This window comes from Thamnophis sirtalis, unplaced genomic scaffold (assembly GCF_051295495.1).
Source record: "Thamnophis sirtalis isolate CommonGarterSnake01/CBP01778 unplaced genomic scaffold, rThaSir2_p1.2 scaffold_2, whole genome shotgun sequence".
Classification (NCBI taxonomy): domain Eukaryota; kingdom Metazoa; phylum Chordata; class Lepidosauria; order Squamata; family Natricidae; genus Thamnophis; species Thamnophis sirtalis.
Genome location: NW_028261382.1, coordinates 17,397,108 through 17,416,005, shown reverse-complemented (window position 1 = coordinate 17,416,005; position 18,898 = coordinate 17,397,108). Strand labels below are relative to the sequence as shown.

The window sequence follows — 18,898 nt, the reverse complement described above, 5'->3', positions numbered from 1 at the left end:
CTGCTGCAGAAGGAGCATTGACTTCCTCTTGTGAAGCATCTTGTCTTGTACATGCGATAACATCTGGCTCTCCTTCGCCTCTTGTTTTCTTTTTCTCCTTTTCCATCTTTTTAGCAGAAGCAGGAAGTTTCTGCAAGCCGTTTAGGAAGTGGAAGGGAAGGACTGCTTCCTGACCTTGAGTATCTTCCAGATGGATAGTTAGCTTCTCATCAAAACCCAACCTTTAGCTCCTCCATTTATTTTCTTCCTTAGTCCATGTATCAGTCATCTTCGACCCTTCATTTAATGATCGTTCAAAGTTACAATAGCACTGAAACCATTTTTCACACTTACGACTGGTGCAGCATCTCCATGGCAGAATGGGACGACTTACCATAGCCAACTTGCTGTGGCCAATTTGCCATGGTGAACTCACCATGGCCAGCTCGGTGCAGGATGTTTTAAACATTCTGTTTAATTGTTTTTTTAAAAAAATTAAAATTAATTTTTGCACTTCACATTTCATTCTATCCCTCCTTTTGCATCTTTTCTTTCATGATTCTATTCCATCAATCCTTTGATATTTGTGTCCTTCTTGTCCCGCAACAAGTTGGCTGTGGTGAGCTGTGCCACAGTGAATTGGCCACGACAAGTTGGCCGTGTTGAATTGTTGTAGACCCTCCCCATGGATAAAAATTCAGAGGCTTGGCAACTGGCATGGTTACAGTGTCCCGGGATTTACGTGATTCTCTTTTGCAACCTTCTGACAAGCAAAGTCAATGGGGAAACCAGATGTACTTAAAAGCCGTGTTACTAATGTAACAATTGCAGTGATTCACTTAACCACTGTAGCAAGGAAGGTCATAAAATGGGAAAAAACTCACTTAACAAATAACTCACTATTACTACTACTATTACTACTACCACTACTACTACTACTACTACTACTACTTCTTCTTCTTCTTCTTCTTCTTCTTCTTCTTCTTCTTCTTCTTCTTCTTCTTCTTCTTCTTCTTCTTCTTCTTCTTCTTCTTCTTCTTCTGTCCTATTCGTCATCGGACATTGGCGATCATGTTGGCAATCCTATTTTTATCAACAGCCGCACGAACAAGAGCTCCCGAGCTTTGTCCAAACCGATCCCTTAGATTTTGAAGCCATGATGTTCTTCTTCTGCCTGGACCACATTGGCCTTCAATCTTTCTTTGGAGAGGATTAAGTGAAGGATGCCACATTTTTCTGGGTGCTGCATCACATGTCCAAAATATTCCAACTTTCGCTTTTCTATTATTATCATTTTATTTTAAAAGTTTTTTATTTTTCTCTTTTAAATTCATTCACAAATGTACACTCTTATAATTACTATTTAACATTTATCTATTCATCATTAATCATTATTGTTATTTTCTTACAAATATATAGAATACAGTTTGGGTCACTTTCTTGCCACCCCCATGTATCCATCTTATTTTGCAAGAACCTTGCTCCTTCTATCTTTTCAACCTCCTTTTTCTGCCTTCTTTCACTTTTTTATGGTTTTGATAATTTCGCTTGGCCTTCCCTGGCGGCTCATCACCTCCTCCTTTCTGATTTTGTCAACCCAGCCGATACGTAACAGCCGCCTGTCAATCCACATTTCAAATGCTTCTAGTTTCTTCAAGTTCGGTCTTTCTGTCAGAGACCAACTCTCCATTCCGAAGAGCAGGAGAAAAAAGATGTAGCATCTGACAAGCCCGATTTTCAATCTTACAACAAACTCACTCAACAGAAATGTTTGGCCTCAGTTGTGACCCTGTCTGTAAGTACTGGCTCCAAAATTGACCAGGACCAGAATTTGTATGAGAAATAAGTGGAACTCACAGCTGTCTAATTTGCTCCTAGTAATTTTATCAGCTTTGTTCGCTACCGTTTTCTATCATTCATAGTATACCCAACCTGGTTACTGAATTAACTCTTAAGAGGAGTTTAGGTTGAATAATACATTGAAATCTAGCAAACAAGATAGATTTTTACAAATAGTTTTGACTGCCTGGTAAAACAAACTAGAGTCCAAACTTATCATGTTATATGAAAAGTCTTCATGTGGATGGAACTTGCTGATCCTATTCCCCTCCCCCCCCCAATGATGTAACCAGGGATGCGGTGGCTCAAGGGATAAGATGTTGGGCTTGTCAATCAGAAAGGTCGGCAGTTCAGTGGTTCGAACCTCTAGCACTGCCTAACGGAGTGATGTCCCATTATTTGTCCCAGCTTCTGCCAACCTAGCAGTTTGAAAGCATGCACAAATGCAAGTAGAAAAATAGGGACTACTTTGGTGGGAAGGTAACAGTGTTCCGTGCCCCTTCCCCTTCATGCCAGCCACATGACTACCGAGACTTCTTTGGATAGCTCTTGCTCTTCGGCTTTGAAACGGAGATGAGCATGGCCCCCTAGAGTCGGGAACAACTAGCACATATGTGCGAGGGGAACCTTTCCCTTTTAATGATGTAACCCCATCTCCCTTCTTCCCATTTTCAACCTCCCACTGGGTCACATGGTCGGTGAACCCCAAAACGATGATAGAGACAACCTTGCTAGAGAAATCTCATTTCTATGTGGCCTCTCTAGGATCTCCTCCTGCCCTGGTTACCCATTTAAGTGGGCTTACTGGAAAGATTTAATCTTGCTTTCAAATGGAGTTTAACATGGCAAGCTTGATTCAGTTGGCTTTTTAGCTTGCACAGCAGCAAACCACGATTAGGCCAGTGCAATGTTGCTTGAGATGAGTGCATGGTCCTTCTAAGACAATGTTTTTCAACCTTAGTAGCTCTCAGATGGGTGGGCTCCAATTTCCAGAATGCTGGCTGGGGAATTCTGGGATTTGATGTCCACCTTCCAACTGAAAGCTGCCACAGCTGCTGTTCTAAGAGAAGAACATTTAAGAGCATTATTCGTCGAGGTTCTCTTCACCAGGTTCCTTCACCCTGTAGTGGAGTTGTCCATGGAGCATAAGAATGCAAGGTGTACTGACAGAGGAGAATATTTGTAGTCCAGGGTCTAAACGAGAGGTCCTCAATGCTTCCCAAGCTTGGTTGTTTTCTTGCAGATGTCTGATTCCCAAGCCACGTGACATCATCAGTACTAGTAGGATTTATTGTTGCTAGTTGTGTAGTCGTGTCTGACCAATCTCGACCCCATGGACAATGTTTGGAGTTCATTCAAGCTCATGCCAACTGCTTCAGTGATTCCATCCAGCCACCTCATTCTCTGTCGTCCCCTTCTTCTTTTGCCCTGCATCGTTCCCATTATTAGGCTCTTCTCCAGTCAGTCCTTCCTTCTTATTAGGTGGCCAAAATCTTTGAGTTTCCTCTTCAGGATCTGGCCTTCTAAAGAGAAGTCAGGGTTGATCTCCTCTAGGACTGACTGGTTGGATTGTCTTGCAGTCCAAGGAAGTTGCAGGAGTCTTCTCCAGCACCAGAGTTCAAAGGCCTCCATTCTTTGGTGCTCAGCCTTTCTTATGGTTCAACTTTCACAGCCATACATTGCAACTGGGAAAACCATAGCCTTGACTATACACACTTTTGTTGGCAGGGTGATGTCTCTACTTTTTAGTATGCTGTCTAGATTTGCCATAGCTTTCCTCCCCAGGAGCAAGACTCTTCTAATTTCTTGGCTGCAGTCCCTATCTGCGGTGATTTTGGAGCCCAGGAAAATAAAATCTGTCACTACCTCCATTTCTTCCCCCTCTATTAGCCAGGAATTGAGAGAGCTGGATGCCATAAACTTAGTTTTCTTAATGTTGAGTTTCAAGCCAACTATTGCACTCTCTTTCACCCACATCAAGAGGCTCTTTAGTTCTTCTTCACTTTCCGCCATTAGAGTGGTAGGATGTCTCACTCCCTTCCAACACTGATGATATTACCTAGTTTGGTAATGAAATGTCTGCAAGGAAACCGCCAGGCTCAGGGAGCATCAAGGACCCCTGAATGCCAGGTGTGCTTTTTGAAGCAAGCTGATGTCTTTCTGTCTGTCTACCATCTTCGGTTGCTCACTCACTTCCGCGTAGAACGCCATTCACAAGCCGGTTTGTTACTGTGCGATTTCCTGGACTTACCCAAAGCTGCTTGCAACGTTTTCCAAACCTTTGGGATTTCCACTGGGATTCGGTGTGGAAAGGTGCGACATTTCCCTTTTCTCTGCTGATGCTTCCTCGCCAGGTTTGCATACCAGCCAGATCTCCTTGGTTTGTGGGATGGGGGGGGGAGGAGAGGCGACAGCTGACATCCCCCCCTTCCTTTTACAGCCACATCGGCTTCATGGCTCTGTCATGTTTTATCACCCCTGCCCCCCCTCCCTTCACCCCACCCCCGCCCGGCTCTACGAGGCTGAGCCTCTTTACATAGAAACTGTTTCACACATGTGCCAGATGGAGCCTGCACATAAATTAGATACTGGCTGATTGCAAAAAGCTTGACATGAGGACTGCAATTCTCTGCCTTCCCTGGGGTGTTTTGCTGCGACCCACGAGAGGGAATTAATGTTGTGCTGTTGCGAAGGGGGAGGGCACACCGTTGGCACTCTGCCCTCCCCCTTTTCAGCTTGCATGCATGTCTGAGTGTGTGTGTGTGTGTGTGTGTATCTTTCTGTTTGTGTGTATTTCCATGCTAAAGGGAGAGGCCATGATGAAAAGCCCATCTGATTTTATGTCGCTTACCATACACGAAAACAATTAGCATTCACTGTCGATAGGACAAGTGAACTCGATGTTTTTCTTTTTTGCATGTCATGAAAAGAGGTTGGGAACAAGTTTTTGGAAGCCTGAACATTAGAATAACAAGAGTTGGATGGAACTTGGAGGTCTTCTGGTCCAACCCCCTGCTTACGCAGGAAATTCCACACCCATAATGGCGAAGCCATGGCACGCGTGCCAGAAGTGACACACAGAGCCCTCTTTGTGGGCATGCAGGCCGCCACCAGTTGCTCTTCGGGTTTTCAGTGCGCACATGTGCAGTAGCCAGCTGGTCTTTGTGTGCACTGGAGTGCTGGAAATCCGAAGACCAGTTGGGAAGTGCGCATGCGTGTGCCGGCCACCTGGTCTTTGGATTTCTGGCACTCTGGCACACATGCACATAGCAATAGCAATAGCAATAGCAGTTAGACTTATATACCGCTTCATAGGGCTTTCAGCCCTCTCTAAGCGGTTTACAGAGTCAGCATATCGCCCCCACAGTCTGGGTCCTCATTTCACCCACCTCGGAAGGATGGAAGGCTGAGTCAACCCTGAGCCGGTGAGATTTGAACAGCCGAACTGTAGAACTGCAGTCAGCTGAAGTAGCCTGCAGTGCTGCATTTAACCACTGCGCCACCTCGGCTCTCACATATGCACACACCTGTTCTGGTTTGGGTACTCAGTGCCGAAAAGGCTGGCCATCACTGTCCTATACCATTTCAGACAATTGGTTAACCAATCTGTTCTTAAAAGCTTCCAGTGTTGGCGCATTCACTACCTCTATTTGTAAATTGTGTTGGACCCCGAGGGTAGAGGCCTGTGGCTTGCAAGCCTCAACCCCGTGCTTCATTTTGGTGAAGATCCTGGCTTAGCTTCTTTCTGGCATGGTGGCAGATTCTCCCCATTTTGCAAACGTTTGTATAAAGCCAGGGGTGAGAATGGAGCTTTGGGATGCTCAGCCTCCAGAGACATGATTTATTCTCGGGGCTAGTGCATCGGGCAGGATGTTGAGCACAAAGGCCCCTCGTGTTCTGTGACATCTACTTCCAGGTCAGTGGCTTAACCGCCTTCCCTAAACCTATTGCCTTCCCGATATGCTTGACTTCCAACTCTCAAAAGCCTTGAGCAGCAGTAGGTCAAGATGTCTCCTTGGCTTCCTGCCATGCTTTAGTCCTGTTCAGAAAACCTGATGCGAAGATGACTTGGGCCTTCCCTGCTCCAGTAGGTGTTCTTCTTCCAAAGTTGCTACTATCATCTTAACAGAATAACAGACTTGGAAGGGACCATGGAGGTCTTCTAGTCCAACCCCCTGCTCAAGCCGGAGACTCTATACCAGTTCAGACAAATGGCTGTCCAATCTCTTCTTGGAAACCTCCAGTGATGGAGCACCTACAGCTTCTGGAGGCTAGCTGTTCCACTGATTAATTGTTCTCACTGTCAGGAAATTTCTTCTTACGATTAGTTTCCATCCATTGCATCTTGTTCTGCCTTCAGGTGCTTTAGCGAATAGGTTGATTCCCCTCTCTTCTTTGTAGCAACCCCTGAGATATTGGGACACTGCTATCATATCACCTTTAGTCTTCTTTTCATTAAACTAGACATGCTCAATTCCTGCTACAGTTCTTCATATGTTTTAGCTCCAGTCTCCTCCAAAGTCATGCAGAACAAAAGAATAGTTTTTGAAAAATAGCGTAAGCCATCTTTGCATCCTCTGTTTTGGTGGTCCCTGATGTTGCACTCATCTGGATTAAGAAATTGTTCCGCATGCCTAACATCCCCCAGCTTTTGATTTTTGGAAGAGAGGGAGTTTCATCAGATGCATCAAATCTGGCCCATCACAGAGATGCTTTCGGCCACGTTGCTAAAATCATCTCAGCGGTCAAATTTAATCCGGATGCATCCCGTACCCTCCGAAAGGATGATGTTGAACAAGGCAAACGTGATTATATGAAACTGGGATCCTAGGAAGAATTTGTGCTGATCTGGTATTTTGTTTATAGCCTGAATTGCTCAGTTATTTATTTTCTCCTTACACGAGCAATGGGAATGCCTCATTATATTTACTTTATTGATTAGCCTTTCAACCGTATCATCAAACAGTAAATATTAACTTGACTGCTTTTGTCCCGCAATTGCTGGCAGGGTTCAGATCGCTTGCTTAACCCTAAGCCTGTGCGAACCAAGCAGTGGTGCTTTGCTCACTTAGCATGTTCTGCCCAACAAATAAACCAGATAATGGTTTAAAATTATAGCCTGGTTCACACCACACACCAAAATACAAACTGTTCAGCACCATTCAGCCAAGTCTTGTTTGTTATGTGAATCCAGCCAGCCAGCCATCAGTCCTTCAAAGTAAATGAAAGAATCCGAAGTCATGCAGGTGAAACCATGTTTTTATAGAACTATTGTAGCATTCTTGCAAGTCTGAATTCACTTCTCTCTCCCCCTCTCTTTCTCCTTCTCTCTTTCTTTTTCTCTTTTTTCTTTCTTTCTCTCTCTTTCTCCTTCTCTCTCTTTCTTTTCTCTTTCTCTCTCCCTTTTTTCTCTCTTTTTCTGTCTCTCTTTTCTCTCTCTTTTCTCTCTTTCTCCTCTCTTTTTTTCTCTCTCTTTCTTTTTCTTTCTCTCTTTCTTTTCTCATTTATTCTCACTTTCTCTTTCTTTCTCTCTTTTTCTTTCTTTCTTTTCTTGTTTTCTCTCTCTCTCTTTCTCCTCTCTCTTTCTTTTCTCTTTCTGTTTCTCCAGTCTCTCCCCCCCCTCTCTCTCGTATTTTCTCCTTCTTTCTCCCCCTCCCTCTCTCCATTGTCTGAAATAGCAATAGCATTTAGGCTTTACAGCACTCTCTGGGCAGATGTAGAAGCATTATTTGCATATTGACCCCAACAATCTGGGTCCTCATTTTATCAACAGGATAGAAAGCCGAGTCAACTGTGAGCTGGTCAGGATTGAACTCCAGGCTGTGGGCAGAGCTTGCTTGCAATACTATACTTTTAACTACTGCATCATCAGGGCTCATACATATTTTGAGGGGTTATAGTTTTGGCCCTGACTCAAATTTATTTATTTTTTAATCTGACTCTTTCCTTGAGAACTACTGTTTCTTCAGTCCTTCAAGGCTTTCCCCTCTGTCCACTAGGTTGGCAAAGTGATGTTCATAGCAAGACCTAATAGTACTAGATAGTTTGGGATCAATTATGCAAAAAAAAAAAAACTCCTAATCTTCTAAAATATCGATATGCATTCACACAGCAGTGCATTCACACATGAAGAAACATGTCTTTCTATTTGTTCTGAACCCAAAGCCAGTCATTCCTAATTGGGAGAGTAAATGGAAGTGTTAAAAGAGAGAAGAAAGAGAGAAGAAAGAGAGGAAGGATTATATGTTCACACTACATCATTCTTTACTTTTTAATTTCCTGTAAAGAAAATTTCTCCAGAACCTGCTAAATTTTACCCCTGGTTGCGGGTGCAATTCAAGGAGTTGGTAAACACCTTTAGAGCCCTTCAGGGCATAAGTCCAGGTTACTTAAGGGAGCATCTCATCCCATTGGGATTGGCCCACCCCACCCGTGCTGGCAGAGGAGGCATACCGCGAGTCCCCTTAACCAGGGAGGTCTCCTGAGGTCCAGGAGAAGAGCCTTCTCTGCCATTGCACTTTCCCTTTGAAACAGGGATCTCTAACCTTGGCAACTTTAGGATTTGTGGACTTCAATTCCCAGAAAAGTTGGCTGGGGAATTCTGGCAGTTGAAGTCCACAAGTCTTAAAGTTGCCAAAATTGGAGACCTCTACTCTAGAACCTCTTGTCGTCCTGCCCTTAAGTGAAGTCCATTCCACTCCACCTGACCTTCCATAAGAGGCGCCTAAAGATCTGACTCTACCAGTTGGTTTGGTGCTCCAATGGAGGTGTTTCACAAGGGTTGGTAGTTTGTAGTTTAACACCAGATCCCCCCACCTCCTCTCATCCTACCTTCCCCACTCATGCCCCTCATCCTACTACTGTCAGCGTTCCAAATATCATCCAAAATTAAATCAGAGTCCGAGGCAGAGCTTTTCTCAAACTTCCAATTTATTAAGAGAGACATGTTGGCACATCTGTGGAAAACCCGAATCTGAAAGCTTCCTGGGTTTTCCACCCAGTTGAAAGTTCATGATCTTGCCCCCCATGACCCGACAAAAGTGTGCCGACAAAACCGCGTCGCTAAAACCACGACATCATCAACGCGCCGACAACAGCGCGTCGAAGGAAGGGCGATTTAAGTTAAGGTAAGGGTTAGGTTTAGGGTTAGGTTTAGGGTTAGGGTTAGCGTTACGTTTAGGGGTAGGGTTAGCATTACGTTTAGGGTTAGCGTTAGCGTTAGGGTTGGCGTTAGGGTTAGGGTTAGGTTTACAGTGCCCTTCTGTCAGCGCGCTGTTGTCGGCGCGATTCAGCACTCATTCGTCGGCGCGGTTCAGAACTCGCGGTTTTGTCACCGCGGTTTAGTTGGGCGCGCTTTTGTCAGTCGCCCTTTTGTCGGTGAACCCTTGCCCCCACACCCACAAATCCATCCCATGGTCCAATCTTCCACTGCCATGCTGGCAGCTTCCACCCATCCAGTTCCCGTCAGGCTCAGAGGTGCAGAGACAAAGGATGACCTTGGGCTTCTAGAAAGGAATTTTTCTTCTCCGTCCAGGAACGAAAGCTGAAACAAACGTAAATGAGAATGTTTTTTAATCAGTCCAGACTCTCGTTGGCTGAAAGCCACATAAACAAAGAGATAAGCACTCTGGCAGCAAGTCCTACAAACCTTGGCCGCAATGCCAACAAACTCTGGCAGCAACCCAGCCTGCCAAGTTTATTTCTCATTAGTCCCTAACGTTGACTTCTGCAAGAAGGGCGTGGCACAAGCAGTCTCTTTTATAATCAGGAGAGGATCTTAATGAGCATCAGCTGAGCGTAATTACCTCCTGTAATTACGTCATTCTTGACACTGAGTAGCCCTTTGACAGCGTGCATCCTGGAACAACTCACAGGTGGTTTCTGGATCATTCTCTCTTGTCTCCTCCCCACTGATCCAAGGCTCCGACACCACCTGGTGACCAACCAGTCTCTCTGCGCCCTGCTCGGAGTCGGAACCCTGTCCAGGGTCCTCCACATCCTCCAGGGCCGACTCATAAGGTCCCTCGCTGTTGGAGTCTGGTGGCAGCTCCAACGGCTCCTGCCAGGCCACAACAGTAAACTAATAAAGAGTGTGGCAGGCCAAAGATCCTAAAAGGAACCAGCTTCAGGCTTGACAACTACCTCCCTTCCCATCTTTTAGCTGGGATGCAGCATTTGGGTCTTTATAATGTTTTACTTGTGTCTTTTAGGTTTGGCATAGTTCATACAATCTTGAGATTGCATGAACTATGCCAGTTACCCTGTGGCAAGCAGGGCAGCTAATAAATTTTACAAATCAATGAATAAAAAGTTCCTCCCTCCACCCACTTTTTTTTTCATTCTAGCCAAACCTGACAGACTTCAGCCATCCCTTAACAAAGAGAGATTGTGTTTAGCCATCGTTAAACATTTAACCTTACATTACTGTAAATGCACAGCTACTTCAATAAACTGACTATTAAAGCAGCCGTGTCTGTCTTCAGGTTCTCATTTTTCAGGAGCCTGGGGGTGGGGAAAATGTGGTTGTTTTAAAGAGGTGCTATCATGGAATACTGCTTTTGAATCACTCTGAATAGCCTGGTTTATTTTATTTCTTTATATATTCAGATTAATGCTACTCCCTGCCACCTCCCAGCACTCAGCAACAATTATCCTACAACAGGGTGTAACGCTTGCAAATTACATTATGCATTTTTCACTGAACAGCTGCGAAGGAGCTGGAGTGAGCCCAGCCCATTTTAATTCCAACTTCTCAACTGCTCAACTCTTGCAGTCTGGAAGCTGGGGAAAAATAGGGTTGGGATAATGGATCGTATGATGGCTGGCAATCTCGGGCAAAATGTCTGCTCATCACCACTGAGATCAGTTCATGATGCACTGAACCTACAAGTTGGTTGTTGACTTGGGCGGCTATAGAAATCTAATAAATAAACCTGCAGAGCTTCGGGAGGTGTCCCCCCCACAGAATCTGGCCAAAAATGTCAGGAGGGCCACAATGGGACACTCTGCCCATTTGTGTGTATACAACACACACACACACACACACACACACACACACACACACACACAAAGCAAAAGCAGACCTTCCACTGCATTGTCTCAACTTTTTAGTACTTGTGTGGCAAAAGTTGTCCTAACAGAGAGATTTTCTCTGCTGTGCTTTTTCTGTGCTTGGAAGTTGGAAATGGCTTTTTTTTAAAAGTTAGCTGCCATACTTACGACTTGCTGTGAAGAATATCGGAAGGCACTGTTTTATATCATTTTTTCTTTCTTTTTTCTTTTTCTTTAGCTTGATTTATTTTCTTAAACTCTTTGTTTTCTTTTCTTTTTATTTATTCTTCATTTCTTTATATTGGCTTGCATTAGTTTTTATTTTTTTGTTTAAAAGTTTTAATGATTTCATAATAGAAGATAGATAGATAGATAGACAGACAGACAGAGAGACAGACAGATGATGATTTTATATATAGATAGACACACAGCCAGCACTAATCTACCAATCATGATACAACCACACAACCAATCATTCCACTTACTGAAACAAAGCCAGCACTCCACACCCCCACCAAGATTTATAGAAAGATGGCAGCTCTGACCAGGCTTTAAGCCCAAAACCCAGCCTGGATATGGCGAGTGAGACCTCATCGAAATCTCAATCTTACATGGGAAAAGACTCGAATACAACAAGACTAGCATACCTACACCCATTAAAATCTACGAAAGCAAATATATATATATACGAAAACACCCCCCCCCCACTGGCAGTTAAAAGGAAGAAACAGCTGCGATCTCATATTGCTCCTGGAAGCACGAAGCCGAGTAAACTAGCCTGAAGATGATGAATGAGACTTCGTCGAAACATTGCCAATTTTACATGGGAGAAAACCCAAATAACCAAACACACACACACAAACATATATATGAATGAATGAATGAATGAATGAATGAATGAATGAATGATAGATAGATAGATAGATAGATAGATAGATAGATAGATAGATAGATAGATAGATAAGGTAGACAGACAGACAGACAGACAGTGATAGACAGACAGACATTGATAGATAATGGATGGATGAGATGATGAATGCACAAGAAGAGATGGATGGATGGATGTTGGCTGGCAAAAGGTCACCTTATCATAACTATCAATTATCATGAATGTCAGTTTCAGCAAAACCTGACTGGTAATTTTCTGAGGGGTCCTTGGTGCTGTCTGAGCTTGGTTGTTCTCTTGACGTTTTATCACCCAAACTAGGTAACATCATCAGTGCTAGTCATTGCTAGCACAATGAAATGAAATTCAATGGTGAAAATGAAATTCAATGGTGAAAAGAGTAAGGTTCTACATTTAGGCAACAAAAACGAAATGCACAGGTACAGTGTAGGTGGTACCTTGCTCAATAGTAGTAACTGTGTGAGGGATCTTGGAGTCCTAATGGACAACCATTTAAATAGGAGTCAGCTGTGTGCAGCAGCTGCCAAAAAAGCCAGCATAGTTCTAGGCTACATAAACATGGAGAGAATCAAGATCACATGAAGTGTTAATACCACTTTATAATGCCTTGGCAAGGCCACACTTGGAATCCTGCATTCAGTTTTGGTCGCCACGATGTAGAAAAGATGTGGAGACTCTAGAAAGAGTGCAGAGAAGAGCAACAAAGATGATTAGGGGACTGGACACTAAAACATATGAAGAACGATTGCAGGTATGTCTAGTTTAATGAAAAGAAGGACTAGGGGAGACATGATAGCAGTGTTCCAATATCTCGGGGGTTGCCACAAAGAAGAGAGAGTCAAACTATTCTCCAAGCACCAGAGGGCAGGACAAGAAGCAATGGGTGGAAACTAATCAAGAAGGGAAGCAACTTAGAACTGAGGAGAAATTTCCTGACAGTTAGGACAATTAATCAGTGGAACAGCTTGCAGAAGTTTTGAATGTTCCAACACTGGAAGTCTTTAAGAAGGTGTTGGATAGCCATTTGTCTGAAATGGTGTAGGGGTTCCTGCCTAGGCCGGGGGTTAGACTAGAAGGCCTCCAAGGTACCTTCCAACTCTGCTATTGTATTGTACTAGCCTTGATGATGTTACCAGTAGTGAAACATCTGCAAAAGAACAAACAAACAAAAAAACCGACTAAGCTCAGAGAGCACCAAGAACCTCTAATTTCAATCCCGAGCTGCAAATATTCTATATTTTGGCCTCTGCTGAGATGTGGGCCAATTACAAGAGCCAATTAATTCCAACACCTCCTTCTCCTCCTCCTGCTCATTTCCTCTCTTTCCTTCAACACAATCCACTTGCTTTAGGGGATCCAAATTTTCACACTCAGCTAGAGACTACTGGGCTTTATCCCACCCTACACAAAACAAAGCCTGAAGGGGAGTCTCACCTGGGCAATCTAGATTTTCGTTACACCCTTTTCAAACACTGAAGGATTAACCTGGTCTGCCTGGGGCTGTGTGAACAGGGTCAGAGGAAGGCTGAGTCCGTAGGGGGCTTGCTAGAAAATGCTAATCTTGCCTGGTTTGATTGTTTTCCATCCAGCACGCTCACCATCTCCAACATTGGCCAGACCGATGAGGCCATCTACCAGTGCATCGCTGAGAACAGCGCGGGCTCCACCCAAGCCAGTGCTCGCTTGACGGTGCTGTGGGCCGACCGACTTCCGGGTCCTCCACAAGAAGTCAAAGCGGCTTCCGTCTCGGCTACCACCGTCCAACTGCAGTGGAGCGAGCCGTTGCAAAACACCAAGGAGATCATCGGCTACGTCCTGCACATTAGAAAAGCAGCAGGTAGGAGTGGCTGACAAGGACCCAAGGCTGCTCATATTCGCACTGTGTCTTTTCTTGCACTTCTGACTAGCGGTTCTCAAGCAGAAGGTTGGCAGTTATATTGTTTTTTCCAAGGAGAAGAGGTGATAAGAGACTTGCTTGAGGGTGGAGAGACATTGATGGAATGATGAGGGGCTCAAGGGAGATGCATCTGTCCTATTTTGCATTGCACCATCTAGCAGTCAGCATCCCCCTGCATTCCCAGGGATAGAGCAGAACAGAAGAATAGAATAGAATGTAGGAGATAGGAGATAGGAGATAGGATATAGGAGATAGGATATAGGATATAGGATATAGGATATAGGATATAGGATATAGGATATAGGATATAGGATATATATATATATATATATATATATATATATATATATATATATATATATATATATATATATATATATATATATATATATATATATATATATATATATATATTGTACTCTAGAGTAGAGTACAATATAAAATATAGAATAGAATGTAGAGTAAAGTAGAGTAGAATAGAATAGAATATAGAACATAGAGTAGAATAGAATGGAATGGAACATAGAATAGAATATAAAGTAGAGTAGAGTAGAATATAAAATATAGAATAGAATGTAGAGTAAAGTAGAGTAGAATAGAATAGAATATAGAACATAGAGTAGAATAGAATAGAATAGAACATAGAATAGAATAGAATATAGAACATAGAGTACAATATAATATAGAATTGAATTGAATTGAATATAGAATATAGAATATAGAATATAGAATATAGAATATAGAATATAGAATATAGAATATAGAATATAGAATATAGAATATAGAATATAGAATATAGAATATAGAATATAGAATATAGAATATAGAATATAGAATATAATATAGAATATAGAATAGAACATAGAATATAATATAGAACATAGAACGTAGAATAGAATATAGAACATAGAGTAGAATATAGAATGGAATAGAATAGAATAGAATAATTTATTGGCCAAGTGTGATTAATTCATGCCAAATGTTAAACGGTTGAAAGCCTTCTAGGAAACTTTTGAAGATCAAGGCAGGAAGCTAGGGCAGCTAGGAGGAGTGCAGAAAAATAAAAAGGATGCAGAGGGACTTGCATATCACGTTCAGCAAGAAAATTGGCAGAACAATTCTACCTGGAGAACTTTAATGCAAAGAGCAATTCTTGGTATCCTGAGAATAAAGGCAAAAGAACCAGAAACATATTTTTTTAAGAAATTGTAATGGCAGATTTCAGCAAAGTGCCGATTGATCTCCTTCTGTTGGGTGAAATAGCGGGATAAGATGGATGGATGGATGGATGGATGGATGGATGGATGGATGGATGGATGGATGGATGGATGGGTGGGTGGGTGGGTGGGTGGGTGGGTGGGTGGGTGGGTGGATGGATGGATGGATGGATGGAAAACCACACTGGGAACTGTAATTCAGGTCTACGTTGTCCAGGAATCTCTTATTTTCAAATATCATTCTTACTCCCTTACTCTTTGTTTCCAAATGTCCATTCTTACTGCTTGAACAGAGGGTTGGACTAAAAGACCTCAAGGTCCCTTCCAATTCTATTATTCTATGTTCCCGACTGCTCTTCTTACAGTTTAGCGGCAGAAACATTTGCAAGGTCCATCACTTTGGTCCAGGTGATGAAAGCAGGATCAAGCCATCACACCCCATTCCCCACCTGCTTTTTTATGGGTCTGCAGTCTGGCCCATATAAAGGGGGTGTCACTTTTCTGCAACATTGCTGTCTTCATTTGTCATTCGTAGCCCCTCTTTAGTGAGTCAAATAGTTCAGTGGGTCCTTTGCCTCGTGGCACAACAAGACCGCGCTCGACTAAAGCGCGCCTGATTAAACCGCGTCACTGACGTCATCAACAGGGCGACAACAGCGAGCGCGGGGAAAGAAGGGCGCTTTAAATAGCGCTTTGAAAGCAAGCCGATTCAAGTTAAGGTAAGGGTTAGCTTTAGGGTTAGGTTTAGGGTTAGGTTTAGGGTTAGGTTAAGGGTTAGGTTAAGGGTTAGGGTTAGGTTTAGCGTTAGGTTAAGGGTTAGGTTTAGGGTTAGGTTAAGGGTTAGGTTAAGGGTTAGGATTAGGTTTAGGATTAGGTTTAGGAGGGTTAGGTTTAGGTTTAGGTTTAGGGGTTAATTTTAGGTTTAGCGTTTACAGCGTGCTTCTGTCTCCACGCTGTTGTCGCCCTGTGATGACGTCAGCTACGTGGTTTCGGCGAGCACACTTTAGTCGAACACGGTTTTGTGGTGGAACCCCTTTGCCTTTCATGCCAGTTCTTTCCTCCAGGTGAAACATAATTAGCTGACTGGCTGCAGCATTAGTTTTGTCCTTGACTTACAACCCCATTTGAGCCCAACCCCTCGGTTGCCGAGCAAAACAGTTGGGATGGGCCATTTTTTGCTCCAATTTCTTGCCACCCGTTGGTAACTGAATCGCTGCAGTGTGTTAAAGTTAGCAACACAGTCGTTAAGTGAATCTGGCTTCCCCATTGACTTTTGCTTGTCGGAAGATCGCAAAAGAGGATCACGTGACCCTGGGATGCTGTGACCGTCGTAAATGTGGGTCAGTTGCCAAGCACCTGAATTTTGATCACATGACCATGGGGATGCTGCAACCGTCGTTAAATGTGAAAAACAGTCCTAAGTCACTTTTTCCAATGCCATTGTAACTTTGAATGGTCACTGAGTGAGCTGTTGTAAGTCGAGGACTTCCTGTATAATTATAGATTGGTGGGGGGAAACCCTTTGGTAAACTGCATAGATTAATGTACAGGCTTTGGAAAAAGTAGCTAGAGAACTAATGGGTTTCTATGCTGCGTTTCCTTCTATTTTTTTTCCTTAAGGACATGCTTTCTCCCCGATTTTATCCTTCCTTAGGGAGGATAATGAGGGCAAATAGTCTCAAAGGCATCCCATTTTGCTTAGGAATAGGATTAGGAATTTGAACTCTCTTTTCCCCATCTTAAATTTAGCACTCTCGGCCATGTAAGCTGCTTTGAGAATCTAAATGAATTAGGGCTGTGTGTGTAAGAGACAGGGGGTGGGGGAGAGGGAGGGAGGGAAATATATACTGGCATGCCTGACATCTAGTGGCAAAATACAACACGCCATGGGTTTTTTGTTTTTGCTTTTTTGACACCGAGCCTCTCAAGAAGGAAGCTGGCAGGCAGGCTGGCGATCAAATGGGAGAGAGTCCATCTCCAATATATAGAAATCAATTCATCACTTGATTCCAAGCAATTCTGTGGCCTGAATTCTCAAAATGACTTTCCAGGTGGCAGAGGATGTAAGGCATTGGAGGCAGATCTATAGGGCTCCTTGGTGCAAACTGAGGATTGGCAGCACATTTCTTCCTTCCTTCCTCCCTCCCTTCCTCCCATTTTTTCCTTCCTTCCTTTCTTCCTTCCTTCCTGTTTCTTTCTTTCTCCTTCCCTCCATTCCCCTTCCTTCCCTTCCTCTCTCTCTCCCTCCCTCTCTCCCTCCCTTCCCCTTCATTCCTCCCTCCCTCCCTCTCTTCCCTTCCACTCTTTTCCTTCCTCTCTTCCTCTCTCCCTCCCTTCGGCCCTACCACTCTTTTCCTTCCTTCCTTCCTCTTTCTCTCCCTCCCTCCCTTCCCTTCCACTCTTTTCCTTCCTTCCTCTCTCCCTCCCTTTCCCTTCATTCCTCCATCCCTCCCTTTCCTTCCACTTTTTTCCATTATTCCTCTCTCCTTCCCTTCCACTTTATCCCTCCATCCATCCATCCCTCCCTTCCCTCCCACTCTTTTCCTTCCTTCCTTCCTTCCTTCCTCTTTCTCTCCCTCCCTCCCTTCCTCTCTCTCTCTCCCTCCCTTCCTGATTCCTTCCTCTTGTATTTCAGACCCAGTGGAGATGGAATATCAGGAGGCCGTCAGTAAAAGCACCTTCCAGCAGCTGGTGACAGAGCTGGAGCCTTCCACCAGTTACAGTTTCTACATCAAAGCCTACACTTCCCGTGGGGCCAGCAAGGCCTCTGACATTGTGGTGGTGAGCACCTTGGGAGAAGGTAAGAAGGCTCCGCTTCAGGTTCAGGGGTTCTGCAGAGGGACGAGTATTGCACAGTGCTGGAGAGCAAATCACCTGGGCTTTGGGAACGTCCCAATTTCAGTCCTAGATGGGTGGAGGGACAGTTAGATCAAAGTCTTCAAGTCGTCCTTGCCTTATGACTGCAGTTGAACCCATGATTTCCAATGTTAAGTGAGTTTAGTCCCATTTACGACCTCCCTTGCCCGAGGGGTTAACTGAATGATTGCGGTTGTTGAGAGGGCAACATGGTTGTTAAGTCAAGCTGGCTTTGCCTGGGCTCGTTGCAACAAGGATCTCATGACCCGGTTGCATACTGCAACCGTCATTCACATAAGTGTAAAAAATGGTCATCGGTCATTGTTTTCAGGACCGTTGTGACGTTGAACGGTCACTAAGCAAACTGTTGTAAATCAAGGACCACCTGTATTTTGAGATGACCCATCTGTCCTTCTGCCAAAGTTTCTGGCTCCTCATAGAGAACACAGCAGGATTGGACAAGGAGTTCAGGACATTACCATGTTTCCCCGAAAATAAGACAGGGTCTTATTTTCTTTCGACCTCCCCGAAATAAGCACTTGGCCTTATTTTTTGGGAGGTGGGGGTGTCTTATTATTTATTTATTTATTTACATTTTTTGGACAAACAAAACATGAAACATGAAACCATCATCGATTATATATACATATAGCATGTCATTTGGTTACAAACATTTGTGCATCATCACTTTCAAATATATATATACATTATATACATACATATATACATATACATATATACATGTACATGTACATGTACATGTACATGTACATGTACATGTACATGTACATGTATATGTATATGTATATATATATATATATTTAGTGTCACAACCCCTGGTAAGCCCCAATTATGGGAGGAAGCTAACAGCTTCCATTATCTGTCAATCAGCTCGTCACAAGAGTCCATCACGACAGAAACCCAATATTTTTACTGTTGCCTTTGTTACACATTTTGTGTTATATTTGTGCTGATAAATAAATAAAGGGAGACTAGTATAGATCTATTTCAAGTTATTTAGCTCTCATCAGCTAGCCATATCCTTACTGGGATTCGAACCTGTGCTATATTACATCTTAGGCAAACGTCTTAGCCATTAAGCCACAAGTTCTCCTCCTTATCAGCTGAAGCCAGGGAAGAAGGTATATATTT

At 43.5% G+C, this 18,898-nt stretch overlaps 1 protein-coding gene across 1 annotated transcript in view; it reads left to right on the top strand.

Annotated features, from left to right (window-relative positions):
- Positions 1 to 18,898, top strand: part of IGDCC3 (immunoglobulin superfamily DCC subclass member 3) — a 110,172-nt gene that overhangs the window by 79,386 nt on the left and 11,888 nt on the right. Inside the window, exons 8-9 of the mRNA XM_087707600.1 lie at positions 13,366 to 13,613; positions 17,526 to 17,690. Coding sequence (XP_087563726.1) covers positions 13,366 to 13,613; positions 17,526 to 17,690 — 413 coding nt within the window. The remainder of the gene's footprint in view (positions 1 to 13,365; positions 13,614 to 17,525; positions 17,691 to 18,898) is intronic.